This window comes from Vipera ursinii (assembly GCF_947247035.1).
Source record: "Vipera ursinii genome assembly, chromosome: 7".
NCBI classification, from domain to species: domain Eukaryota; kingdom Metazoa; phylum Chordata; class Lepidosauria; order Squamata; family Viperidae; genus Vipera; species Vipera ursinii.
In genome coordinates this window covers 52,958,804-52,986,803 of record NC_139521.1, presented here as the reverse complement: position 1 = coordinate 52,986,803, position 28,000 = coordinate 52,958,804, and the positions used below count along the sequence as shown (strand labels likewise).

Here is a 28,000-nt window from a genome sequence, read left to right as displayed (position 1 = left end):
GGAGCTTGGGTTTCTCGGCTCCATCTGAGTGGAGGAAAGAAGAGGCACAGCAGCAGGATTGCTCTCAATAAGGCTGGCGCACACAAGCAAGCAGCGCACCCGGGTCTTATTGTTTGAGAGCAATCTTGCTGCTGCGCCTCCGCTTTCCTCCATTCAGATGGAGCAGAGAAACCCAAGCTCCTGCCACCGCTTGAGTGAGAAGAGTGGTGAGTTGTTGTTTTAGCCGGCCGGCCAGGCAAGGACTAGGTCAGGCGGGGTGAGTGGGTGGCTGGCTGGAGAGGGGGATCATGGCTGCTCAGGTGGTTGCCACTACTGCCAGCTTGGATGCGGGTGCAAGGGACCTGGCCCCACAATGCCTCCCCACTCATTTGAAGGCTTCATTCCTGGCCTCAAACTAAGTCCGGCGCATGCAAGTGAACGGCTCAGCCGGGCCACTGACAATATTGGTTCCTTCGCCCAGCTGAGTCTGATTCCACGCTTTGCCCCATAGGCATGCAAATGAAGCACACTTCTCCCCCCCCTCATCCCCGAGAACGGAAGCTTCCAGGGCCATGATCTCTTTTGCAAAGAATGGGTGTTTGAACTCACGTGATATTACGGCACCAGGAGCTTCCATTGTCCGCACGAAAAGCATTTGCTAGCTTTTCTCCTCTTCCTCAAAGCAAAGAAACCGCGGCAGAGAGCAGACAGATTTTGCAAGATAAGGGACTCCGGCGCAGCAGGGAGGGAGGGAGAAGCATGAGGTTTCTTAGCGGGTTGGGGAGGCCTTGGGGGCTTGTTCCATCACTAGGCCTCCCCCATGGCCTTTCCCACCCTGAGATACCTGATGTTTACTTAACAAGTCGCGTGCATTTTAACAAGGAAGAGAGTGATCTCACTAAAGGAACGAGATTCACTCTCCGAGTTTTCAATTTACGAGTGGAATGGGCAGGCTCCATTACACTCGTAACTCGAGGACTACTTGTATTAAAGATATTTTGTCAGAAAAGAGAAATTCCAAATGCCTTGGTAAAAAAAAAATTTATTTTCCATACAAAAGTGCCAAAATAATGACCAACAATGAATTCTAGTTCAACCACCAGTTCATTCTAGTAATCAAAAGAAAAAGCATTTTTTTTAGTTCACATTTTAAAAATGACATTCCTTTTTCACACATTTCCACAATAACCCGAGTCCCTAGGAAGAGAGAAATTTGCATTCCGATTAGTCGCTGAAGTCCATATATCTAAGTTCATATAGGCACGGAATGGGTTAAATCTCGGGTAACATTCCTGCTTACACAGAACTGTTTGGCTTTCCACCTGAGCTGAGTGCTGAGTGGCAGCACTGACAGGGCAGCAGTTGTCATAGACATCATTCTGAGGGGCCCAGATGGAACCAAAGAGGCCAGACATGGGTGACAAACTCCTGGTGCTCGAGAGGTAGGACTGAAAGACAAGAGAAGGTATCAGTGTGCAAAAGCTGTCTAAAGACCAGGAACAAGCAGTTAAATACCACTTGAGAAACTGAAGCAAATAAGCTAAGGTGAAAATAAAATTAAAATGGAAATATACACTTTATCCAAGCATGTTCTCCAGCTAAAAGTGGACTTGAACCCTGCGTTTCCCAAACCCTACTCCTATGCCTTAATCACTGTAAGGTAAAGGTAAAGGTTCCCCTGCACATGCCTGCTAGTCGTTTCTGACTCTAGGAGCTGGTGTTCATCTCTGTTTCAAAGCCAAAGAGCCAACACTTGTCCGAGGACATCTCCATGGTCATGTGGCCAGCATGACTAGATGCCAAAGGCGCACGGAATGCTGTTACCTTCCCACCGTAGTGGTCCCTATTTTTCTACTTGCATTTTTACGTGCTTTCGAACTGCTAGGTTGGCAGAAGCTGGGACGAGTAACAGGCACTCACTCTGTTATGCGGCACCCGGGATTCGACCCGCCAAACTGCTGACCTTCTGATCGACAAGCTCAGCGTCCTAACCCACTGAGCCACCGTGTCACTGTACCAGAATTATAAATCTATTTTTATATCCAGAAAAAAATTCCAGCATTTTTCCATTATTCATTACATGCATAGTAAAAATATGTATTGAAATGAACAATGAAATCTATTGCTCAGAAAATTTGTTATTAAATGTGCCAAAATTACAATCAAAACTGAAATTGAAGCCACCTAAATTTTGAAATGTGGATTTTAAATACTTCACTCTTTAAAAAAACAAACCCAAGAATATAGCAATAGCACTTAAGAGGTATTCATAGTGCTTTACAGCCCTCTCTAAGCAATTTACAGAGTCAGCATATTTCCCCATACAATCTGGGTCATTTTACCGACATCGGAAGCATGGAAGACCTTTGAGCCGGTCATGATCAAACTCCTGACTGTGAGCAGAGTCAGCCTGCAATACTGCATACTAACCACTGTGCCACCACAATCCTAAAAAATTACATTTGAACTGTTATTAGAATGCATGAAACAGCCCACTAGTAATACTTACAGTTGGGTTGACATAACTGGTGGGTTCCCATGTTGGAGGAAGATTAGGTGGGGTGTTCCATGAAGACTGACAGGTGTGATCAATGAAGCTTGAATTTTGAATTTCTTCTGTGCATGGAAAGCCATTATGGTAATTCATATTTTCTTTATTTTAGGAGATAGAAGGGTTTTCAGTATTAGTCAACTTTATATCAAAGTGCAATTATATATATATATATATATATATATATATATATATATATATATATATATATATATATATATATATATATATATATATATATATATATATATATATTGTATGAATAAACATATATAATGCTTTTTATTTACATTAGTTAGCCAAATAATTACTCTATGAATCCTAGATCCTGCTTTTATGTCCAGCTGACAACAGTACATAATCAACTCTGGCTAATCTTCATAAACCAAAAGGGGTCAGCCCAGATTAGTATTTACATGGGACACTTTCCAAGGCTATTTGGAAAAATTTAAAATTCCCAAAATAATGTGGCGGAAAATTACTTCCCATTGCTACCATAATGACATACCTGCATAGCCCATCATAAATTGATCTGGACTTAAAAGTGGATTTCATTTTTATATCCTATTTTTTGTTTATTTATATAGGAGGGGAGAAGACAATCTATACTAAATAATAATGTAGGTAGGGTAAATGAAGAACAACATCCATTTCAAAGAAATGGAAGGTGCTGTGAGACTGAAACAGGAAAGCTGCCACGTCTAAAGACAAAGTGGGCAAGTAACCAGGGTGGGTAAAAGCCAGGAATCCAGTCTGAAAGATCCATTTGGGGAGATAGATAGGAAGGAACTAAGTTGTTAAGGAGACAAAGGAAAAATGTCACCTCACCCAAACAAAAGAAATTGGGCCTGAGCACATGGGAATCTCTTCCCCAAATCCCATCAACAGCTACCAGATTTGTAAATTAACAAGGAAAGAATAGTTGCTGGTCTTGTCAGTCAACAAAGCAAAGCTAGCAAGGATTTAGGGAATAAAAGGGCTCCTGACTCTGAGTTGTTTTTGGATCTAGATTTGGCAGTTTTTCTCCATCTGGCTGGTGTCTGTCAGTCTAACTGAGAAGGACATGAGAAAGTGCAAATGAGTGTGTAAAAAAAAGAGTATAATCTGGACAGGAGTCCAAAAGACACTACAAAAGCTAGAATAATAACCAAAGGTGTTTAATGGGATTCTGAATGCCTATTTAAGTGCATCTATTTCCATATAAAATACTGATGGTTTGGTAGAAGACGTACCATATTCATTCACTTCTACCGGACAGTACATGCTAAGCTGGCCATCACAGGTTGGATTCCAATCAACAAAGCTACTGCAAGATAAAAAAGTGTAAGAAAATTTTCAGAAAGACTGAATTAAAACCAATACCTTGGCTCAAAAATCACAACAAAAACATATTTCTGATAAAACAGCCCCTCCTAAACTGGATCCCTCCACAGCTTCCAGATATGAGAGGACAACTCACAGCTCCCATGCCCAACACAATCTCAGACTGTGAAGTCCATAGCAAAAATATATAATAAATAAATAAAAAATAAATAAAAAACCTGCCCATTATGTAATGAAGGGTTTTCCTGGATCATGCATGATACGTTGTTCTCAAGACTGTAATTCATACTATTTGTCAGGCAGATAGGCTGAGATGACCACAGATCTGCTGGATAGAGACCTAGAAAGGCAAATAAAATTTATAACATATTATATATTAACACAATATATATTTTTAAAAAACTTTCAAGCACCAACATTAAAATGCTATGCAATGTTTCATCTCTCCCAAGACAAACTAAGTTTTACAGGATACAACATTCTATCTAGCCACTTAATAGGCTGCGGCTTATACAGTTTTAATATAAAAGTTCAAGTACAATATAATTGAGGGTCATAAGGCTTATACATCATATGAATTTGTTGTAAAAGGTATGACTATATATTCAGCCAGTATCAAACTCTGCAAATTCAGGAGATATGTGCTGAACAAAAGGTACTGATGACTGTTTCTCAAAAGTTCTGGATGGTCATGTGAACGTAATCTGTGTTGTGACTCAGGGCCAGCCTGTGGGTCCGACAGCCGGGTCCGATGTATCAGAGGACTCAGACGAGGGGGAGGAGGGAAACGAACCGGCTGATGATGGTTTGGAGGCTTTGCAGAGTCCTCAGCCGGGGACCTCTTCTGCTGCTGCAGCCGGGCATCGATCCGCAGACAAAGATGGATCAGCCCATTCAGATCTGAGGGAATGTCCACGCGGGCCAGCTCATCCAACATCTCCTCTGACAAGCCATCCTGAAAGGCATCCACGAGCGCAGCCTCATTCCAGGCGGAATCCTGGCTAAGCAGCCGGAAATCGCTGATATAGGCCTGTAGAGGGCGCTGACCCTGCCTCAAAGCTTTCAGGCGTCGGGTGGCAGTCTGCGCCTTAATCGGGTCCTCGTACATGAGGCGCATATGGTCACAAAACCCCCCAAAGTTATCCAACAAAGGGCTAGGCTGTGCCAACAGAGGCGTGCCCCAACGAGCTGCATCTCCCGACAGAAGGCTCAACACGAATCCCACCTTATCTCGGTCAGTGGGGAAATCAGCAGCTCTCACGCTGATAAAAAGCTGGCATTGTCCCAGGAAGGCAGGAAACAGTTCTGGATTACCAGCAAATTTATCCGGCATAGCTATCTGACATTTCCTCCTGGGTGGGGGTGCAGCATGTACCTGAGCTTGCAGTTGTGCCACCTGAGCTGCCAGCAAAGTGAGTTGCTGGGTGAGCTGGGCATTCTCGGCAAGAAGCTGCTCCATCGTAGTAATAAGGGGTGGGTGGCTGAAAGCAAACTGTTCTGAACCAGCCCTTCTGGCCTTGTAATAAGGCAAACCCCTATTCAGAAAGAAGAGACTGGAGAGCGTCCAAGGCTAAAAGGCATCTGCCAAGATTTAATTACGCAGTTAACAAAAACACTAGAGCTTGTCTTCTCAAGCGGAAAAGTTGCTTTCAGCAACCAGCCCCTCCCCAAACACTCCTTTTATAGAGAGCTCAGGGCGTGGTCTCCCTGTGCCTCCTCCCGAGGAGTCCCATAGCCTTTCTTTGTTTGTTCCTGCTCGACTGCCTCCTGCGTCGGGCGTCCTTGAACAGGGCCAGCTGTGGGTCATCATCCTCCGCACTCTCGGGCTCACGCAGCTGAGAAGAGGTCCCCGGCTGAGGACTCTGCAAAGCCTCCAAACCATCATCAGCCGGTTCGTTTCCCTCCTCCCCCTCGTCTGAGTCCTCCGATACATCGGACCCGGCTGTCGGACCCACAGGCTGGCCCTGAGTCACAACAATCTGAGTGTTTAGCAATTGTCTCACACAATTGCAGTGTGTCGTGGTCATAGGACTACAATTTGTCATCCTCCTTGCCAGATTCCCACAGGGAAGATTACATGTCGCTCCTGCTTTTTCTCCAGCGCATCAATCCCCCCCAGCCTGTGAGGCACCTGGGATTCACAACTTCCTGCCAGCTTCCCCATTGACTTTGCTTGTGAGAAGCTGCAAATCATAGTCATGCGAGGTCTTTGCTTAATGAACCACAATCCTTAATGTCGGCAATGAGGACTGGCAGCATTGCTGTTGCTAAGCAACGCAGCCACATGACATCACACACTTTAGGATTGTATCACTTAACAGAAATTCCAGTTCCAATTGCTTTGCTTAAGTGAGGGCTTCCTACGGACCAAAGCTGAATCCTTAGAGATTTTGGGAAAGATAAGATATTTGCAGAAAGTGATATGTTAGCCCCCAAGTCTCCTTTGTAATCCTGTCCATTTGAGGCCAATAGATTTTAGAGGAGGATGTTGAATTATTATATTCACAGGACTATTCCAGTCTTTTCAAATGCACCTTCCAGAAGCAGGAATATTTTAAAATGGGAGTCTGTGGGAAATGGGATATTTGTTCTGAAAATGCTGGATGTGCAACTCCTTCTGCTTTAACCATTTTATACTCCCATTCATCATTCACATTTTATGACTTAGATGACAATTAATTAGACAATAAAATAAGCAAAAAGGCTTAGTTTACTTTTTCATTTATTTATATCTGGTATAATTTTATTACCTAATTTCTGAGATTATGCTGTCTGTCATTTTCTTAATATCTGCCCGTAAATGCTACCACTATATCGCAATCTATTTACATGAAAGTTGGTATTCTCGATTAACTCAGAAAGGAGGAAATGCACTTTTAAACTTATTTTATCTCTGACAAAACTTCTCATCAGACTTATTTTAGACCTCTTGTGAACAATAAGCTGATCAGCAGTTCTTATTTGCGGGGAAAGCATTATTTTAATTTTTTGTAGTACTTTTATTAAAGATTGCAATTTACAACACTAAAAACTAATGCAAACTAAACAACAATAAAAAGTAAAACTGGAAGCAGAAAAGACAAAAACAGGAAAAAAAACAGAAGGAAAAAACTAAGAGTATAGTAAGGTTAAAAAAGAGAGAAATAAGAACAATTAACAATAACAAAACCTTGAGGGTAGATTATCTTTTAATAGAGGTAAAAAGAAAGAAATGCAAAGCAATTTTTAATGTATATCTGTTAAGTTAGTGAAATTTAGGCAACAGTTCATCCTAAATAAGCTACCTAGTTTCATTTGAGTTACATAAATCTTAGTGAAACAATATTAAAAATAAGTTAATCATTAGTCATATAAATTTGGATATATCAGAAAGAAAGAAAATGAATAATGGAGGATTGTTTGGATGATCTGCCTTATATTACAAACAATAAAAAATATGCATGAAATTGACAGCATCAGATCTTTTTTTAATTAACCAACCTTCATTTTTGTCTTGATCTGTGGTTAAATCAGTGAAGCTGGGACACAAATTCTCTGGATACTGTGCGATACTGTTCATTTCTCCACTAAAAATAAAATAAAGATAAATATTCTTATATTTTTAATGATCACACATAACTTTTCCACCGCAAAGAGTATGACTACAGTTAGGTTCATAAATGGACATCCACATATATTTGAGGCATAGTATCTAATGTAACCAAACAGAGGAATGGTATACAGGTTTTTGATCAAAATATTTGTATGGCAGCATCTAGCTGTTCTTTTGTCTGAGCTCAAAATACAGTTAATATTAGTTAATATTACTAAGAAAATCTACAACTTAGCTACACTGACAAAAAAACCCATCCCACAGGTTATGGCAAACCACTTCTATATGTCTCCCCTAAAACAGGAACTGAGAAGGATTAAAAAATATATTTATATTGTTAAACCAAAAAAGGGGGCACATTAATATTTTGTATGAAATAAACAGTAAAAAACACACCACCATATGTATAAGTAAGTTTAGAATTAGAACATTTACTTTTCATTTCTTTGCTAGTTATATTTGAAGCAGTTGGTCTGTGAGTGATCTATAGAAAAGAGGAAGTATTGAAAGCCTTTACCTGGTGTTGCAGATGCTGTGAGAAAGATTTAAAGTGATGGGGGTATCAGGTGAAAAATCATTACATAAAATATTTTCTCCTGCAAAAAGCAAAATTAAGAATCAGGGACTGGAATAACATATGTACAATGCACTAACTTTGGGACTATATGATTTAACAGGCAGTCCCTAACAGGAATTTTAGCATCTTTCTAGATATTTTCTTTCTTTTCTGTAGCAATTTCAAAAAGTCAAAGAAAAGAAAAAGATTGAGGAACAGATATAGCACCCCCATCCAGAACTAGCATCTAAGACTACAATGCCAGTAAAAATTAATTCATAATGTATAAAATTTGATAGCAATAGCACTTCGATTTAGTCTGCTTCACAGCCCTTTACAACCCTAAGCAATTTACAGAGTCAGCATATTGCCCCCAACAATCTGGATCCTCATTCACTGACCTCAGCAGGATGAAAAGCTGAGTCCACCTTAAACTGGTGAGAATTGAACTGCTGGCAGAATTAGCCTGCAATACTGCATTCTAACCACTGTGTCACCACAGCTCTTTTGGTAAATAACTATACAAATAAACACGTCTCCTTGCCTTCACAAATAATACATTTCAAAGTACATTGGCTTTGATTTCATTGTCCCTTTAAACTATGCTATTAACAACTCATGAGACTATTGAAATGCATTCATAGTAATCCCAATGCATTTAATAAAGGTTAAAAAAATAGGAATTGTTAATGAAAAGACTCAATTGTTTATACAGGTAGTCCTCACTTAATGATAGTAATTGGGACCACCAAGTGACACAGTTGCAAAGTGCGGCATTGCATGACCATGCCAAGGGCAGTTGCAACTGCCATCATTAAGCAAATTCCACAGTCAAGTGCAATGCCATGCAATTGCCTTTTGCTACCCCCTGCTGGTTTCTCCAACTGACTTTGCCAGAAGCCAGCAGTAAAGCTTTCAACTGGATACTGGGACTGTTGTAACTGTGAGTTGCCAAGCATGCGAATCATGATCACATGATCAGGGGGGCACTGTGATAGCTGCAATTCCAAGGACTGGTCATACCTTTCCTCATTCAGTGCTGCTGGGAGTTAGAAAGGTTGCTGAATGAGTGGTTATAAGCAGGGACTATCTGTAGTTAAACTTCAAAATAACACAAAGATAAAAGAGCCAGTTTTGGTCTAGCAGGTAAGGCACTGGGCTAGCAACCAGGAACTGTGAGTTCTAGTCCTGCCTTAGGCATGAAAGTCAGCCCAATTCACCTTACAGGATTGTTACGGGACAAATGGGAGGAAGAGGCTTGAGTTATTTATAAAAATAATAAAAGTGGGACAAATTCTTTAGAAGCGATGTTCAAATATGTGACTGAAGATATGTTAATAGTTCATTGGAAATCTGGTTGAAACACAATCCCTTTAAAATAAACTGATTGTGTATTATCCCCTAAAATAGTTATGCTTATTTTAAATACTTCAATAGGAATGATTAAGATATTTTTGTTATTTTCAGTTAAGATTATTTTCCAGATAGCAATTATTAAGATGGGGGCGGGGGGACTTCAGAGTTTAATGTAAAGACAGTGACTTGCAATGACGTTTTCCCAAAGCAGAAAAGAGAAAGAACACGTGTGTCCAGAGCCCACATACATACTTGAAGGAAGGAAATGTCTGCTAGGAATCTTCTTATCTCCATCTGAACTGCTGGTGCTGCTCCAGCTGCCCCAGCTGCCGCGACTGGCCCGTACACTTCCAGAAGAACTTCCACAATCTGAACTTGAATCTGAGCAAAACCTTTCCAAGCACTTCTTCTTAGGCCACTGGTAGAAACCGTCTTCAGGAAGCAGTTAACAAAAGCAAACTTTTAACACTCGTCCCATTGCATTCTTGCCAATAACCAAACATGTGATTACCAGGATATCAGACTTTCTCTTCTATTCCGTCTTTTGTTAGATAGAAAAATTGAACAACTTTAACAAATGGCAGAATTAGAGAGAGCTCATTTCTAAACTATGACTATCCCTGAAGTTTAGAAATGTTCAGAGTTTTATGTATGATTATAAGTATGGGGTTTTTTGTCACTGGTTCCCATTCTCCCAATCAAGCGGTTAGATATAAAGTCTAGGATGTTCTCCTTATTATAGCATCAAATCAAATCAATTTATTTCTTGGATTTAATTTGAGAACCAAAATCACAAAAAAGGATTTCTAATTTAAAAAAAAAACCTGTTTCCTATTGTTTGTCTTCCATTTACATTTTACTACCTACCTGCTTCTCTGTGTGCAGATTTATCATCTCCTTTGCATGTTTCCCTGTTGCTTTGAGCACACCAATTTCTTATATTAATAGTAGTTCTAAGTTCATGTCTTTCACTGCACACATGCTTCAGCTCAGTCTGCTCAGGAACGCTGTAAAAATATCCCCCAAACAAGAAGAAACACCTTATTTTTCCCCCCACTTTGATCAGTAAATGAACAATGGCAACAATTAGTATTAAGATTAGATGCTTGGGTTTTAAATCACACTTGAATAGCAACTGAAATACCTAAGTTACATGTTAACAAGAGAATGAGTGAAGAGAATAATTATACAGTAATAGATGGAACCAGACTTTCCGTTTCTTACACATAATTACTATTTCTATTTGACAAAGCTTTCTGATCCAGGTTTTTTCATTTTCTCTTTCCTCAGAGTTCTTTTAGCATTTATTCTAAAATATTGCGGAAACCCCTCGACACAGCAGCAGAAATAGTAATGGAAAAAGAGGAAGGAACCAGGAGGGGGGGAAAAGTCCTTCCTTCTATAGACAGGAACATTCAGAATAAAAATATACTCAAAGAAGCTAGAGTAGAAGCACTCTCTGAATAAGTGAGAGAAACAGTGCTGATTTTCTAATTTAAAAAATGTGAATATGTAAAGGTAGTGATACATACCGTGAAGATATGTTTAGATGCTTCTTCTTATTTTTTCTATTTGTCCTATGTCTATTCCAGCTAGTATTGGGCAACTGTCCATCTTTTTTCTCTTGAGATCCATTTTTTGGGTGAACTTCTTCCTGCTGAAAGACACAACTAATTTTTGAAATATATATGTTCTAGAACCATATTTAATATAACTAACTGTTGAAAGACTACCATTTTATGATGCTGAATATATTAACGTAAATCTTTTTTTTTCTATTTCTTCTCTGATACTTTTATTCTTTTTTTGAGTCAGAAAGGGCTGGAACAGGAGCAAGAATAGGTAATACGATTTTGACTGACATAAACTAGATCAGCATAGCTATAAGCAGACCTATTATAAATGCTCCCTCTGGCTTTCTTTCTTTTTTCTTTTCATTCACTCACTCACTCATTCATTCACTGTTATTTGTTGTTCCACTGAGGTTTAAGGTTTCCTGAAAAGTTATTTCAGCTTTCTATTATATAGTTGCAGCCAGGGTTAATCAAAGAGAAAATTAAAGGTACGTTTCATCAATGCATACTTTTGTTCTGGTGTTAAGATCACAAATCTAAAGTGAATCAAACAGTTTATCTCGTGTAGGTTATACAGCATCTAATGTGATCTAAGAGACCATGGACAGCCTTGAAACAATTGTTTTTAATTAAATCATTTAAATTTTCTAATTTGTAAAAATGGAGCTCATTAACCCACTTCAACCAATCTTCTTATTTTGAAAGTGTTTATTCTTTTTAACAATTGTTTATATTGCTTGTACTTTATTGCTAGTAATTCCAATTACTGTAACATATTGTTGTGATTCAGGGTCAGCCTGTGGGTTCGGCAGTTGGGTCGGACGACTCAGAGGAGGAGGGGGGTGTTGAAGACCTTGCTGAGGGGGTTGAAGATCTTGCTGATGATAGCCCTCAGCCAGGCCCCTCCCACTTGGTCACCACGGAGACCCAGCTGTGTGAGCCTGACAGTGTGAATGAAGATAACCCACAGCTGGCCCTGTTCAAGGACGCCCGACGCAGGAGGCAGTCAATTAGGAGTAAACAGAGGAAGGCAATGGGGCTTCTCGGAAGGAGGCAGAGAGAAGCCACGCCCTGAACTCTATATAAGGGGAATGTCTGGGAGGGCTGGTTTGCTGAAGGCAACCGCTCGGATGGTTCATGTTTCTTAAAGCTCCTGTTTCTTGGTTTGTGTCTTGTTTGTTTTTGTAGCTATAAATTTGGCAGGCGTAATTCCAGCCTCTTGCCGGTTGTAAAGGGGTTGTCCCTGCCTTTTCTGCAGGGCCGGTAGCAGGCTGGTACAGAACACATACACGGTGCTCAGGGCATACTGGTAAACAATTGTTTAAAAGTGTGAAACAAGAAAAGAAATATGACTACTATATAAAGTTCATCTCATTGAAACCACTGGGCTTTTATTAGCTTCAACAAAACTTTGCTCAAACTCGATCATATTTAACCCTGCCTCCGATATATTGTATTGTTTTTAAAAACAAAAACAAAAAAACAAAACTTGCAACAAGGAGATATAAAATACGAACCCCAGCAGAAATCAATTCCCGTTTTCCAGAATACAATAATTCATCTTTAAGTCCTTTATTCTCTATCTTCTCTGTGGAAAGCTGCTCGTTAGCCTGTTTTTGCAACGTCTCACAGTTTCCTGTTTCATTCCTGAGAGGCACTTGCTGACTATTTCCTTAAGCAATAAAGAGACATGTACTTTGTAATAACCACTAATAAGTCATGAAAAATTATGGACCTGTATTACTTGAAATTTATAGTAAAAGTTAGTGTCATGTTAGATTGGATTTAAAAATTCTCAATTTCTTAACTAAAATCAGTGCTTTTTTTTGTAAAAGAAAAAGGTGCCGGAACTCACACGTCATACAACCCGCCTTGCCTACCCTACAAGGTTCCATCCAAAAAAGGTGCCGGAACTCCGTTCTGAACGTTCTATGAGGAAAAAAGCCCTGACTAAAATAATTTCATAAAATACTTTAAACAGATTTTAAATTTATCTGACTAGATAAATAAAATGTACCTGACTAGATAAATAAAACTTGAGTTTTGCTAACATTGGCAAAACCCTTTTCTTCCTGGAAAGCAAAATAAAGGTGAAAAAAAAAACATGCTTGAATTTCAATCACCTTAAAACTTACTCTGAAGGAATTTCCTCATTTACAATTCATCTTAATCTTAGTAAATATGCCTAAAATTGTACCCTTTGTGTCATATCTTTATATCTTCTATAACTGTTAAATGCTGAAAATCCAATTAAAAGCCACTTTTTAAAAAAGCATTAAAATGCTTGGATTGCAGTATGTTATAATTGCTAACATATTTGACGTAGTACAGCTTCTATGGTCATAATTCTAGCATTATTTTCTAAATTCTACAAAAACCTATTGTCTGGCATGCATATTTCTCTGTTGAATTTATTCAAAATGACACCTTTTTTGATTAAAAATAAAATTACCACCATTTTTTCTTGAAATCTCTTGAAATTCTGATTGTTGTTGAGGTGAAGATCTTGGAAGGCGACTTTCAGACAATTTCTTTGATGACTTTGAAGGACATAACTCAGGTTCTTTGAGTTCAGCTAAATTTTCTGAAGACTTAAGATTCGTTTCCTTAGGAAACATATTTGTTTGAAGGCCCTCCTTCAAATTGCAATCTGAAGAAATATTTTTCATAAGTGATGCACTTTTTAATGCACTTTCGTCTTTATCTACAAAGTTCCCTGGATGTGTTAAGTTCTTTTGCATGTTTATGTTTACGTTATTTGCATATTTCAAGCTCAGCCAGTTTTCACTAACAGTGCAAATGTCTTCCTTTGGTGCTGAGATAGGATTTTCAATTGACTGGTTCGGCTTATCATCTGTGGTCAGAGTGTTGCTGCTAGTTGTTGTGCTTGATTTTTGTTTGCCGTAGTATACAGAACATTTATGTTTCTTCTGAGAATGACTGTACGTTGCTGGACTTCTCTTGGCAGCATTCTGGCTACGGCTGGTTGCACTGCCCGCCAAAAGGGAGCCTTTTCCTTTTCCTTTGTCAGAAGAACTGTAAGTCTCAGTAAACGCTCTGCAGCTACTCCTGATTTTAAAATAAAGTTATAAAACTTACTATAAAAAGATTGCATGGTTTCTAGACAATTGCCAAAAACAAAGCAGTAAAAAAGCTGCAAAACATGGAACCAAGCATGAAACTTTGAAATCAAGCTGATACTTCTAAAAGGATTATTCTGTTTTCTGTCTTTCACTTTTATATTTCTTGGCTCCCTTAATATATGTCATAATCAGAATATTATTTTTATTTATTTAGTAAACTTATATGATGTCCATCTCTCCTAGTTTTTTGTCCCTCTTCCACTGGAGATACAATATGCAAATATACATATGCTCGGATATGCAAATATGCACATCTATAGTATGCATGCCCACAACTTTTTTAAACAGTAACTCGTCTTCTCAGCATAAAACAACAGTCATCCCAACTAAGATGTTAGAAATACCAACTACTGCTAATGTATAATTTTTAAATGAAATTTTTAGGAATTTTATATAGAAAGGGAAAAAACATTACTTGTAAGTTTCAGAACTGATGATGTCCACAGAATTGTTGTTTTGCAGTGCAGAATTGTGGTTTGACCGCTGTCTGGACTTCATGAATTCTGTTAGAATGTACTGCGCTTGCTGGAAAGCTATCAAGATCACACCAAATAAGGACAAACTGTAAATGCAAACACATGCACAGAAACAGTAATGAGAAATGTGCAAAATTTAAAGCTCAGTCTCAATTTGATAAAATACATTTGAAGGCACCGAGAAGTTATAGTCAAAGGATGACTATTGTTATACAAGTCACCATATCCTAAACTTTGTTTTGTAGGGGGTTCAATATGTAAAACTGCATGGCATGCATTCTATCAAACACTATTTTAAAGTTAGGCATGATTCTGATGATTCCAGAATTTACTGAGCCTAGTATGATGCAAAACCCACTGAAGATGATATCTGGTTCGTATGATTCTTCTCCACCAGAATAAGTTCACTGTCAGACTAGCAACACCTTTATATATTTTAGTTTCTGTTTAACAGCTAAGGTTATCCTCTTCCGGGGTTTGTATGTTCTTCGGTGCCTGACTGGATACCAACCAATTGCATTAAGATCAACTAGCCATATGAGTAATTGTAAGAGTTTTGTATTCATCAATATTAATAGCAAAAAACCTCCTCTTTTATAATGAAAATTTAAAAATCTACTAGAGGAAAAGTTTAGTGACAGTTGACTAAAACATGCACATCTGTTAAAGTTATTTAAAAATTATTCCTTTATTCTTACAGTTTATTTCTGTAAGCATCCTGAGATTCTTAAATGATTTACCTTACAAAGAGTACGGTGAGCCTCCAGAATGACTCTTCCCAACTGGGTCCTGGTACCACATCTGCACATATGGGTAAAAGATGGTGAGGAAGGGTGACGTTGAGCGTAAAGTGGAACTCGATGCCAGCAGCAGTAACCAGAGTCAGCTGACGAATAACCCAAGATGATGTAAAATCTGGAGTAAAACTGCACCAGAAAAAGAAACCAAGACAATGAAGCTAGAGGCTTTTTAAATAGTCGTTTTATAGTTGCTTTTGCTGGGAATAAGATCAATACGGGTAGTCCTCAAATCTCAACCGTTCATTCACTGACCATTCAAAGTTATGGTAGCACTGAACAAAATGTGCTTACATCTAGTTCTCTAAGACAGAGATCCCCAACCTTTTGGGCACCAGGGACTGGTTATGTGGAGAGAGATTTTTCTCCGGACCGGAGGGGACATGGGCTTGTGTGCTACCTGCATCCTGTGGATGGGGCTTTCCTTGTTTGTGTGGACTGGTTGCTAGCATACCGTGGCCCAATACTGGTCCACGGACTGGGGGTTGGAGATACCTGCTCTAAGATACAGTGCTCATGTGTTCAAAATGCAGATGCTTGGTAGACCACCTGCACTTCACCTGCCTATCTTTCCCATCCCTGCAGCCTTACTCTTCTATGGGGTGCTCCATCACCCAGCTGACATTCACTATTCTTCTTGCTCCCACTGCTGAAAAGGTATGCAAGGCTTTCTTGCCAAGATCATACATGGCAGTTTCCTTGTGAGGACTGGGAAGAAGGTCTCATGTGGTCAGCAGCTGCCTCACGGAGGACCAGGCTGGGTACACTGTGTCAGCGGTAGGGGCAAGAAGATGGTGAAGGTCAGTTTTTCTTTTGCTGGAAGCATACTTTCATGAAGGTACTCCTCTTTCTTTCTCTCCCTCCCTCCCTTCCTCTCTCTCTCTCTCTCTCACACACATTTAAACTATGAATAAACTGTTCTGTTGAGACTTGCTGAAGCTACATATCCACATGATGGCCTCATTAACTACTCTAGGCAGTAGTAGTAGTACCAAAGCATCATCCAAATAGACATGTACCAAAGAAAGTAAAAAAGTGGTAAATGCCTGGATAACAGGATTTCACCAAAAATATGTTCCATTTTTAGCAGAAAGTTGAACAGTGAAAAGTTCAACACAAAATGAGAAAATGCTTTGAATGCATAATCTTGTTCTAATATATTTGTCGCAGTCTCTTTAAACTTCTCTCTTATGTAATATCAGCAACTGTGAAATGCAAAGCAGTTCAGGAAGGAATAGTGTAACAAGAAATGCCTTTGCCAAAAGATTGCATTAAGAAGGCTAAAACACTCACTGCTTTGAATTATGGTAATTATGACCAAAATTAACCATAAATAATGATTTAAGCAGCCAGCAAAGCAAACTATGTATTAAAAGATTAATCTCAACATCTGAAATAACATTGCAGAATGTTACAGAATATGTTACTGAAGTAAAATTTTGTTAAAATCTTTACTAGGAAGAATTTGGGAATTATACTATTTTCTATGAAGATCTTTTAGGGAATGAATGTTCTACTCATTTAAAGACAATTGTAAGAAACAATAAGTTTATCAATAAAAGAACAAATGCTTACACAATGCTAATGTCACGTGAAGAATTTGGTGCCAAAAACACCTCCCTGCAGTCAAGTACTTCGAACCCATATCCTTGGCATCTGTACCCATTAATTTTCATAGACATTACAGTAATAGGAAGATGACCAATGTTCTCAACTTTAAAGTTTTTTGTGATGGACAGAATATGCTTGCCATCCTTCAGTTCTGAAAATCATAAAATTGATATATTGTTATTTTTCTAGCAGTCAATCTATAATGCTAACAAATCTTCCCATAATGCTGCTATGATACATTCATTTATATGCAAGGCAGGAGGGTTAGGTGGGAATAACAATGATATGCAATGCCCCTTCAACATTTTGCCTGTATTAACGCAAAAAACTTTCTATACTACATTATATATTATCCATCCATTTATGGCATATTTACAATCATAGTCACAACAGGAATCAGAGACGTGTGAATAAACATACATGCATGTTATGAACCAAAGTCTCTACACACCTTCCTTCTCACCATACATATCTGTACACTTGAAACTAATCCCATTCAACCCCTTACCAACAGACAAGTTTCGCACTCACGTCGTCTGCAGTCCATAAGGGTTGACTCTGGCACCTTAAATCGAAGAGATCCTCCAGCCCCAGGTAACCTTCCCCCTACTTTCAATAATTCTCTTGCTCCAGTGCCTTCAACATAAACCATATCCAGAATTGTCAAATTATTCCTGCAATAAATCAATGCAAACTTAGTAACTAATTTAAGAAAAAAATACTAGCACCATCACAAATCACCCAACACCATATAATATGCACAATAGATCTCAAAACAAAAATTAGAAACATACAGTGATAATTCCTTTTCCTAATGTATTATTAATGAATTAACTTATCCTAAAGACCTCATGGGTAGGAACATCTTCAATTGACACCGACTTTAATGAAGGAAAAAAGGATTTTCAGTAATGGAAAGCTAAGAACATTATATTTGTGTGCACAAAACTGACTACTGGAGGCATATAACGTATAAAATATTCGAGGACATATAGATACATTATACATACGAACTATAGAGTTAACATCAGGGGTCCCCAACCCCCAGTCCATGCCCCGGACCTCAAGCCCTGGATCCCGTCCTCTGCCTGTTGGGAACCGGGCCATACTAGCGGCAGGCAAGTGCATGTAAAACCATCCCCTCTCCCCCTCCCCACCACTGCTGCCGGTCCATGGAGACAGAAAGGTTGGGGACCAGTGGTTTACATCACATTATATACTTCAGGTGTGAAGTGTTTTAAAACATCTGCAATGAACTTTTTAGCTTCAGCCTTTTTGAAGAAAGTAAAAAGTAGACCTACCTGACTAATATAAGGGAAGTTACTCTCCTGTAGTCAAGAGGTGTAAAGACAACTCCAACTCTCTTCATTTCTAGGGGTTGCAATTTCAAATGAAGCAACTCAGAACTAGATCTGATATAGTCATGGCCTTCCTGTGGTTCACCCCGCCAAACAAAATAAAAATATGTTATTTATATTTGTATATTTTTAAAATAAAGATTATTATTTTTACTCTACACTAGGCATGTCAAACTGCCAGCCTGCGGGCCGAATGCATCACAATGAAACCGCACCCTCCCCATTGCAGGCAATGGGGAAAAAGTCACAATACATCACGTGATGTCATGAGTTTGACATGCCTGCTCTACACTATTACTTTCTGCATAAACAACAGCTTAGGCAACACAGAGAACAACAATCTTAAATTGAAATATCAGAACTACAGAACATGTGTACCAAAATTAATAAACTGGTTACAGATTAAAGTTGGTGAAATCAATGAACAAATTAAACATGATGGTTACATTTCCAATAAAATTAACTAATTTTGAACCATTTTATCATAGAATCCATCCCATACAGTCCAATAAACATTATGCAGTCTTTCTATATTCTTCTTCTTCTTCTTTTTTTAGAGATACTGGGTATCACTCTCAAATCATTCGAAAATTTCTTGCTGCCAAAGACAAAATGACTTTCACTTCTACACATAATAGGACCACCATACTTCGGATGTAAAAATCTATACAACCATTAGATGGCGTCAAGTAACTAGTTTACTGTATCTTATTGCTATCATCCAGTACCTAAGATATATTACCTTATATATGCTAATATATAAATCTGACTAGACTAGCAAGTGAATCTTTCTTCAAGGTTCTCTCTCTTTTTGTACTGGAAGCAATTTTCTATAACACTTAAAAATACGGCGGTGTTTCTACCAAACTTCTTTTTTCTAACTCCCGCCCACCTGTGGTAATCATTTTATTCAGTGGTATGGCTAGTTTTTCTTCCAATTTTTAATCCCAATTGATTAGAATCTGTTTTCTAACTAAACTTTGCTCTTTTAAATGTATGCTCTCTAATAATAGGGTTTATCTTTCTGTGACTTACCCTGTATTATTTGATTGTTCCATAAAATGAAAAATATGCAACAGAGACAATGAAAGGTGTTTTTTTAAATGAATAAATATTGCACATCATGTGAAAGCTAATTCTACATTTCATAGCGAATATTAACTCTGAATAGTTGAGTGCCTTTTGTGTATATAAACAACACATTCCGGGAAAAGTAAGTTGCTGCAGAATGTATTTAATGTAGATTTATTTTTAAGTTCCCTAATGTTGAATGTATTACATCACTTTAACACAAGACATAACTTACCCTGTAAGTATACTCTTCTGTCAATCTGAATTCAGTGGTTGTATAATTAATAGATTGTATATTTGCACCAAACCTGTATCAAAATGCATTAAAATAGTTATACCCCGAAGACAGAACACATCACAGAAATAACTAAAACACTCAGTTACTTTAAGTTTCTATTTAATTCAAATATTTTCTTTTCAAAGAAAAGCATTAAATACTTTTAATGCTTTTATGTAATTAAATACATAAATCATGTATTAACCACAAATTCTTAATTGTTTTGAAATATCACTCTTGTCATTGTACTGTAAGAAAGGATATTTTACAGTTCAAAAGTACATTATAAATTTTGTTGCCAGAACACATAATGTAGCCACCATTAAGAATTTTGAGAGAATTAGACCAATTTTCCTACACAATAGCTAGAGGAAATTGTTACTTTTGTCCAAGTGAAAAAAGCAGTGTCGTGTCATCCTGCTGCATTCACAAAAGGGACAAAGCTTCATTGCAATGACACTTCTGTTGTTTTACTTCTCCACACCCCTTTTCTAGCCTATTGCTGCAAATCATGAGAACCAGTTTGGTCTAATGCAGGGGTAGGCAACCTCGGCTCTTTTATGACTCGTGGACTTCAACTCCCAGAATTCCTGAGCCAGAGGAATTCTGGAAGTTGAAGTCCACGAGTCATAAAAGAGCCGAGGTTGCCTACCCCTGGTCTAGTGGTTAAGGCACTAGGCTAGAAAGTGGGAGAGAGTTCCAGTCTTATTTTGGGGGAAACGTGGTGGCTATGCATACTCTCTCTCCTTTCTCTATCGCTTTCACACATAACATTTTTTGATAAACTTAATAAACACACAATTTATTTATAATCTATTCTTCTATTCCAGAATGATCTCAAGTGGTATAAATATAATAGATTTATACATTCCTCCTACTATACACATTCAGTACCATAGACATAGATGGAATTCTTTGTATGTGTTGCATTTGAGATAATAAAATAAAAGTCATATTCTTTAATAGCTATTACCATTTGCTGAGTAGACTCAATGGAGCTTGAGGATCAGGATAGAAGGACAGAGGCAGGAGTTGCAATGTAACTGGGAAATATGAAGGGTTTCTTAGCGTAAAATATTTTACCTAAATAATTAAAGAATTCAAGTTATTAATATACAATTTTGAGGCATATTTTGGCATGTTATAAATTTTATTTTTATCAGGTATTTACAACTATACATAATTATATTTTATATGATTATAAATGTCAAAAAAAATCTTTCCACTAATTTCAATGGATGTGCAATGTGTTAAGCGAAATTATTGGCTTCAGCCTAGCTCTACAATTTTCCAACACATCAGTTGACGTTAAAATTCTTTTAAGTTGATGCAATTTACTGATTAGAATTTTTTTCACAAACATAATATAATCTCACCATGCTGTTCTTTGGTGCAGCTGCATTGAAGTTCAGTGTAAGACCCACCTCTGACACCAAATGGGGAAAAGATAATGCAGATGATTCTTCTTCAGGATTTTTTGGGTAAGCAGCTTGAATAATTTCCCTAAGATTTCTTCTGTTAACATATGTAAAAGAATGGTCAATAACTAATGTTAGATAGATATAGATAAATATTCTTAATAAGACTAAAAATGCGAATTCTGAGTGTGTGCATGTTAGAAAGAAAAGAATCGAGCACCAGGATAGAAAAATAAACAAACTGTTTAATATGCAGAACACCTAGCTTTCATTGGCCAAACACCAAGGGCAGCCAGTTGCTCAAGGAGGCATGGCTATCTAATGAAAACTCCATTAACTGTCATATACAACTTTTACCTGATTACCAGACGCTCAGGGGATGGGAGGAACGATGTTATGACTTACAACAGGCACAACGAGTCTGCTCTTTGCAGGATCTGAACAACGCTGCTACAGGCAGAACAACAGCGATCCCCGGGAAGGATGAATCTTCAATGTGCCCTGTGTCAGACTTTGGGACGTGCCCTGTATTAGATCCTGATTTGGAGGGTGTAGCCACAACAATAATCCCCAGGAAGAATGAATCCACAACATGCCTGGCTTTAGGTCTTGAGACGGAGGCTTAGGGTCGACCAAAGAAGGGGGGGAGGAGGTACAAAACAACTGCGGCTGGCTAATCGGCTCCCTGATGTGTACACGCTCACCAGGGGAGCGACCACAAATAAAACAACTTCTGATCCTCTCCTATTCTTACTCTGATGGCAGTTTGGCTGATGAAAGCTAAGTGTTTTGCATATTAAACAGTTTGTTTATTTTTCTATCCTGGTGCAGAGAGAGGGGGGGAGGGGGAGAGAGGGAGAGGGAGAGGGAAAGAGAGAGAGAGAGACACTAAAGGCAAGACTAATCAAGGAGAGAAACAGCCTAGAACTAAGGAGAAACTTCCTGACAGTTAGAACAATTAACCAGTGGAACAACCTGCCTCCAGAAGCTGACTGCTCCAACACTGGAAGTTTTTAAGAAGAGACTGGGCAGCCATTTGTCTGAAATGGTGTAGGGTTTCCTGCCTGAGCAGGGGGTTGGACTAGATGACCTCCAAGATCCCTTCCAAGTTTACGATTACGATTAGATATAGATAGATAGATAGATAGATAGATAGATAGATAGATAGATATAGACACAGTCAGATAATATATGTGAAATTATTTACAATAGTCCAACTGTGTGACATGACTAGGGCCTGAATGACTGAGCTCAGGGATTCCTGATCCAGGAAAGGCTGCAACTGGCGCACAACCTGAAGTTGTACAGAGGTTTTCCTAGCTGTGATTGCCACCTTTTAAAAAAAAACAACAAAACAACCTATCATTGGAGATACACATTTTTAAACAAAATAGGTTTGAAACTTTTTAATATTTCACTATATCAAATGTTGTTGAAAACATTGGCTAATATAATTTATTAATTAAACATATTAACCAAAATATTAACTAAATCAAATAAGCTTGGCTGGCTGGGGAATTCTGGGAGTTGAAGTTCACACATCTTAAAGTTGCCAAGCTTGAGAAACACTGAACTAGATTATTAGCCTTTTTCCCCATCCAGTATACACTTCATTCTTCCTTTTAACTGATTATTCAATTCTTCTTTGGCATCAGAAACTGGTGTTTAATCCTACTCATGAGAGCCAGATGCAAGGAGGGCTAATCTCTACCATTACCTGCAAGGTTCCATTTTTAAATGTTTTTATCTCCCTTTGCCATATAGTAAATAGTATAAGATATGTTGTCTGAGTTCCCCTCATGAGAGGGGAGCTGAAGAGAACCAACATGGCACTAAATATCCAATACAAAGCAATGTGCTTCTTTTACTCCACTGCTTAAAGTATTTTTAAGGAAAAAAAGTGAAGACTAATTTTGATAGTGGCTGAACAAATAAGATGACAATGGGATGAGAGATAAAAGAATATTGCCAATTGGACACCTGTTTCCAGACTGTCTTCCAAGCCCTTCCTCCGAAGTCTAGGGTCTGATTAAGTCAGGAAAAAAAGTAAGTTGCACACTATACCTGACATTTTACCCATAATTCATCTTAATTTGACTTATGGTTATTTTTGCCACTTACAGAAATTTAATTATAAACCACAACTCTAGCTGCAGACAAAATCGCTAAAAGAATATATATATATATATATAATATATATATAATGCAAACCTGCAAATTTCACTCTGTTTAATTTTTTGCCATTTTTCATGGAGTTCATATGCAAGATCAGAATCCACATTCCACGTCGAGCTGTCAAGAGAAAGACTTCTTTCCCAAAGAAGATTTGCTAAAATGAAAATAATACTCAGTTATAGTGTTATACAATGTTTATTTTAATTAATACCTCTCTGACCATCATCTCATTTTAGGAAAGTACCAAAGAATCTATACTTTTTTTAAAAAAAATTAAAGAACAAATTTTATCTAATACATGTGATTTATACAAAGAAACTCCCCTTGTTATTATTTCTCTTTCTTATGCTGGAGCATCTGACTTATCTTTCTCTGATGCACTGCCTTGCCCTATTTTCCTGTTCTTGTAAAAAAAACAAACCCAAAATCTAAACTTCTGTACTACTAAATATTAAGCAGCAACGACAGAATATTGCTAAGATCTACAAAGAATAAATAGCGTTGCAAAGAAATGAATGCTAGTTGTTATATATTTATTTGATATAACAGATTAAACATTATTTTTCTACATTTACCTTTGTCTGACATTCTTAAGGAACAGTACATATCATGATGTGCTATGACTTCAAAATGAGTCTCTCCTTGCTGAAAGATAATTTAAAAACAGGTTAAGCAACATTATCGTGGAAAAGTAAGTTTCTAAATGTAAGCAGGCTTCCACTATGATTCATTCTTATGTTTTATGTGTTTTGGGAATTTTTAAAATACACATAGAACACAAATTAAATTAAAACGTGTGTGTTTGGGGTTTTTAAAAAAAAAATTAGAAAGAACCATAGAAATTGTAAACTCCTATGACCAAAAGCTTTTAATTTCTGTCACGGTAATACAAAGTGGTCCAGAAAATCTTGAGTCTTACTTAATCCAGATTCAAAAAAAACCTGCTTTAATTCTATTTATTTAATTTTTTAAATACAATTTATATGTCTGCCCAACTCAAATATTATGACTTACAGATGGCAATAAATTAAAAAAATGAAACAATTTCAGTTAAAATAAAAAACATTAATGGGTGACCAGAAAAATCTTATTCAGATATTTCCCCAGATGAAAGTGCCATCCAGGAGCTATTTATTAGTTTGTTAACAGTTTTCCTGTCTTTATATGTTATGGAAAATAATTCCACAGACAACAAATTGCAAGTAGAAGAGGCAGTACCACTTTTGTAATATTATCATTATTCAATGCATTCTGTATATATAAATTTAGAAAAATATAGTACCTGAGACAAAGCAGAATAAATCTGTAGTGGAATCTCAAATATCACTCCAACATTTGTAGTCACAAAAATACTGGAAAATAAACTTGTTACAGATTCCTGTATGTGATATTTCAAGGAAAACACATTCCAACAGCCAGGAGGTAGAATCAGGGCTCCTGTGAAGTTCAGAACCTAATGACAAAAACTTCAGATTAGGTTTATGGTAAATAAAGATGTACAAATGTTACTTGATTTTATGCCTTTTGATTCTAATCCTACTGTATATGAAAATGAAACAGCAAACAAGGGGTGTGTTTGTCCTGCTACTGACATCTTCTCCCTGCTGCAAGACCATTTCCTTCAATATCTAGAAATTCCACAGCCAAGACTATGAAGATTACCAATCGTGTTTCAAATATATTGCCCCAAAGTGAAAACTGATTATCAGTTCAACATTCAACATCCTCACAATTTCACCGGCGCTTCACAAATTCAATCACCAGTAGGATAATTTCTCAGATGTGTATTGATGCTTAGTGGCATTTTAGAAGCTGTTCAGAATAAGTTAAACAGCTTACTTCACAGCTACCAAATGCTAAAATAAACCGGGAAGGCCCCAAACTGCATTACTCTAGCTTACATAGCAGACCTTTTGAGAGGTCTTGTACTCATTAACATCCAATACCCAAATCACAGTAGTTTCACATTGGTTTGATATGATGTGTTTGCATTGTGCATTATTGTTGGATGGAATGCGCCAAACTGAATTTGAAATTTATTTTTTATAATACAGTGATAAATACTTAATTCATATAAATGTTCATAATTTATACCAGTCATAGATGAGGTATCATTATTTTATGTAGAATGAATGAATAAAAATATAGATATATACACAAACAAATTACAGAAAGGAGGTATGACTGAGCTGAATGAAAGCACTATTATATATAGATAGAAATTTGAGGGAAAGTGCACTATGAGATCAGAAGTAAAAAAAAATTACCTTTAGAATATCCTTAGTTTGCCTTGATACATATACATCATTTAGCATAATGCTAAAATCGAAATTATTTGTAAACCAAACAGACCAAAATGCTGAAATATTGTAATGTGGTTCTATGTGAAATACCACTGCAAATGGATTAATGCCAAAATATCTACAGAGATAAAATGAACAATTAAATGTGAAGACTGACAATAATTTTAATTAATATTGTATAAATATCTCTGTATAAAACAATACAATGCATAAAGATTTTTCAAAATACAATAAGGAAAAAGAATATTAATCTGGAAATTGCCTGTTTCTTTCTTTCCTTTCCTTCTTTCTTAACCCTACAATCTCAATATATAGTAAAATCTATCTGCTCCAAATCAGTCATTAAAAAAACAATACATCCCTCTGGAGTCTCTGGAAATTGTTTTTAAATCATGTCAAATGAGTTATGATATCTGGATTAATTCTAAATTATAGAATATGTATTCCTATTTTTGAGGATTTTGCACTGTAGTACATTATTACATATTTGCATTAAAAACTCACCCTTCTATCACTGGATGCAAAAGACACGGCTTAAGTAAAGTTGTTCTATCCAGTAGATTAACTCTTTCTTGGTTGCTTTCATGACCACATAGTTTACCTATGTCAAAGAAAGGGGGAAAAAATGGATCCAGGAAACTATAGACCAACCAGCTTGATATCAATACCTAGGAAGATCCTGGAAAAGATAAGCAACAGATTTGCAAACACCTAGAAGAAAGCAAAGTTATAACCAGAAGCCAACTAAAGTAAAAAACAGATCATGTCAAACGAATGTAATTGCATTCTTTGACAAAGTAACTAAATTAGTGGACCAGGAAAATGCTGAAGACATAGTATACTGGGATTTAAGTAAGGCATTTGAACAAAATAGATCACAATCTACTTCTTGGTAAATTAGAAAAATGTGAAATAGACAGCATCAGCACCAGATGGATTTGTAACTGGCTGACAAACCACATTCAATGTGTAGTCCTTAATGGAACTGCATCTACATGGAGGGAAATAAGCAGTGGGGTACCCCTGGGTTCGTCTTACTAAGCCCAGTACTCTTCAACATCTTCATAAACCATTTAGATGAGGGAATAGAAAGGAAATTCATCAAATTAGCAGATAACACTAAGCTGGTAGGTATAGCCAAACTGCAGAAGACAAGCTCAGGATCCAGAAGGTTCTTGACAGATTTCACTGGCCTCTATCTAACAAAATGAAATTCAATGGTGAGAAAAGTAAGATTTTATACTTTGGTAAGAAAACTGAAACGTACAGGTATAAAACTGTGGAACCTGGCTCAATGGCAGTAACTGTAAGAGGGATCTAGGATTCCTAATGGACAAGCACTTTTATGAGCCAGCAGTGTGCTGCAGCTGCCAAAAAGCCAATGCAATCCTAGGCAGCATTTACAGAGGGATAGAATCAAGATCACATGAAATTTTAGTACCACTTTATAATGCCTTAGTAAGACCACACTTGGAATATTCCCGCTTTGGTCACCATAATATAAAAAAAAATGTTGAAGCTCCAGAAAGAGTACAGAGAAAAGCAACAAAGATGATGGGTTTGGAGTCTAGAACATATAAAGAACAGTTGCAGGATTGGGTAAGTCTAGTCTAGTGAAAAGAAGAATTGGGATGACACAAATAAGAGGTGGTCAACCTTTTCTCCAAAGCCTCCGAAAGCAGAACAAGAAGCTGTGGAAACTAATCAAGGAGAGAAGCAACCCAGAACTAAGGAGAAATTTCCAGACAGTCTGAACAATTAACCAGTGGAATGACTTGCCACTAGACGTATGTATGTGGGTGCTCCCTCACTAAAAGTTTTTAAGAAGAGATTGGACAGCCATTTGAAATGGTAGGGTCTCCTGTTTGGGTAGTGGGTTGGACTGGAGGACTTCCAGGGTCCCTACCAACTCTATAATTCTGTTCTGTTATTCTTTCTATGACTGTGTGTTCCTATCCAATCAAGGCCAAAGAAAGTCTGAAATGGCATAGGATCTCCTGCCATGGGCAGGGGGTTGGACTAAAAGACTTCCAAGATCCTTTCTAACCAATTCTATGTTCTATGTTCTAAAGGAGCATATAATTTTGACGTGTGTTATGGTCCATGTGGTTGTGAAGAATCAGACATGACTTACTGACTGAATGATGACAACAACAATTTTGGCATAGATTTCACATATATCTTAGAATCTTAACAATTTCTTGAGAAAATTACTACTGTATCATTTCATTAATATGTATCTGAATAGATACTGCTGCTTGTAAAATGTTTAGAGTTAGAACGTAAAGTCCAAGAAATGAAGAAAAAAGAAAAAAAAGTGCTAGAAAGTGAGGGAAGCAATTTCTCAGATAAAATTATTTAGAAAGAAAATTAGTGAAAATAGATTCAAAACTAAAAATATACACCTTTTAATTATAATACTGATTATGCTTTTGACCAT

The 28,000-nt window shown here is 37.4% G+C and overlaps 1 protein-coding gene across 4 annotated transcripts in view; it reads right to left on the bottom strand.

The window, feature by feature from the left end:
- Window positions 1–1,001: 1,001 nt before the first annotated feature.
- Window positions 1,002–28,000, bottom strand: part of TMEM131L (transmembrane 131 like) — a 67,737-nt gene continuing 40,738 nt past the window's right edge. For 2 of the 4 annotated variants that reach the window (XM_083367959.1, XM_083367962.1), the window contains 24 exons: window positions 26,065–26,161; window positions 25,525–25,678; window positions 24,540–24,710; window positions 23,833–23,902; window positions 23,294–23,411; window positions 21,041–21,179; window positions 20,638–20,747; window positions 19,623–19,695; window positions 18,260–18,390; window positions 17,490–17,632; window positions 16,923–17,109; window positions 15,291–15,476; window positions 14,490–14,636; window positions 13,384–14,000; window positions 12,449–12,603; window positions 10,890–11,014; window positions 10,225–10,364; window positions 9,610–9,789; window positions 7,963–8,041; window positions 7,334–7,419; window positions 4,076–4,193; window positions 3,763–3,836; window positions 2,489–2,631; window positions 1,002–1,427 (listed from right to left, as the gene is read on the bottom strand). In XM_083367959.1, the coding sequence (XP_083224085.1) occupies window positions 1,149–1,427; window positions 2,489–2,631; window positions 3,763–3,836; window positions 4,076–4,193; window positions 7,334–7,419; window positions 7,963–8,041; window positions 9,610–9,789; window positions 10,225–10,364; window positions 10,890–11,014; window positions 12,449–12,603; window positions 13,384–14,000; window positions 14,490–14,636; window positions 15,291–15,476; window positions 16,923–17,109; window positions 17,490–17,632; window positions 18,260–18,390; window positions 19,623–19,695; window positions 20,638–20,747; window positions 21,041–21,179; window positions 23,294–23,411; window positions 23,833–23,902; window positions 24,540–24,710; window positions 25,525–25,678; window positions 26,065–26,161 (3,722 nt within the window). In that variant the 3' untranslated portion in view covers window positions 1,002–1,148. The remainder of the gene's footprint in view (window positions 1,428–2,488; window positions 2,632–3,762; window positions 3,837–4,075; window positions 4,194–7,333; window positions 7,420–7,962; window positions 8,042–9,609; window positions 9,790–10,224; window positions 10,365–10,889; window positions 11,015–12,448; window positions 12,604–13,383; window positions 14,001–14,489; window positions 14,637–15,290; window positions 15,477–16,922; window positions 17,110–17,489; window positions 17,633–18,259; window positions 18,391–19,622; window positions 19,696–20,637; window positions 20,748–21,040; window positions 21,180–23,293; window positions 23,412–23,832; window positions 23,903–24,539; window positions 24,711–25,524; window positions 25,679–26,064; window positions 26,162–28,000) is intronic. The other 2 variants (XM_083367961.1, XM_083367960.1) reach the window with 2 other exon arrangements.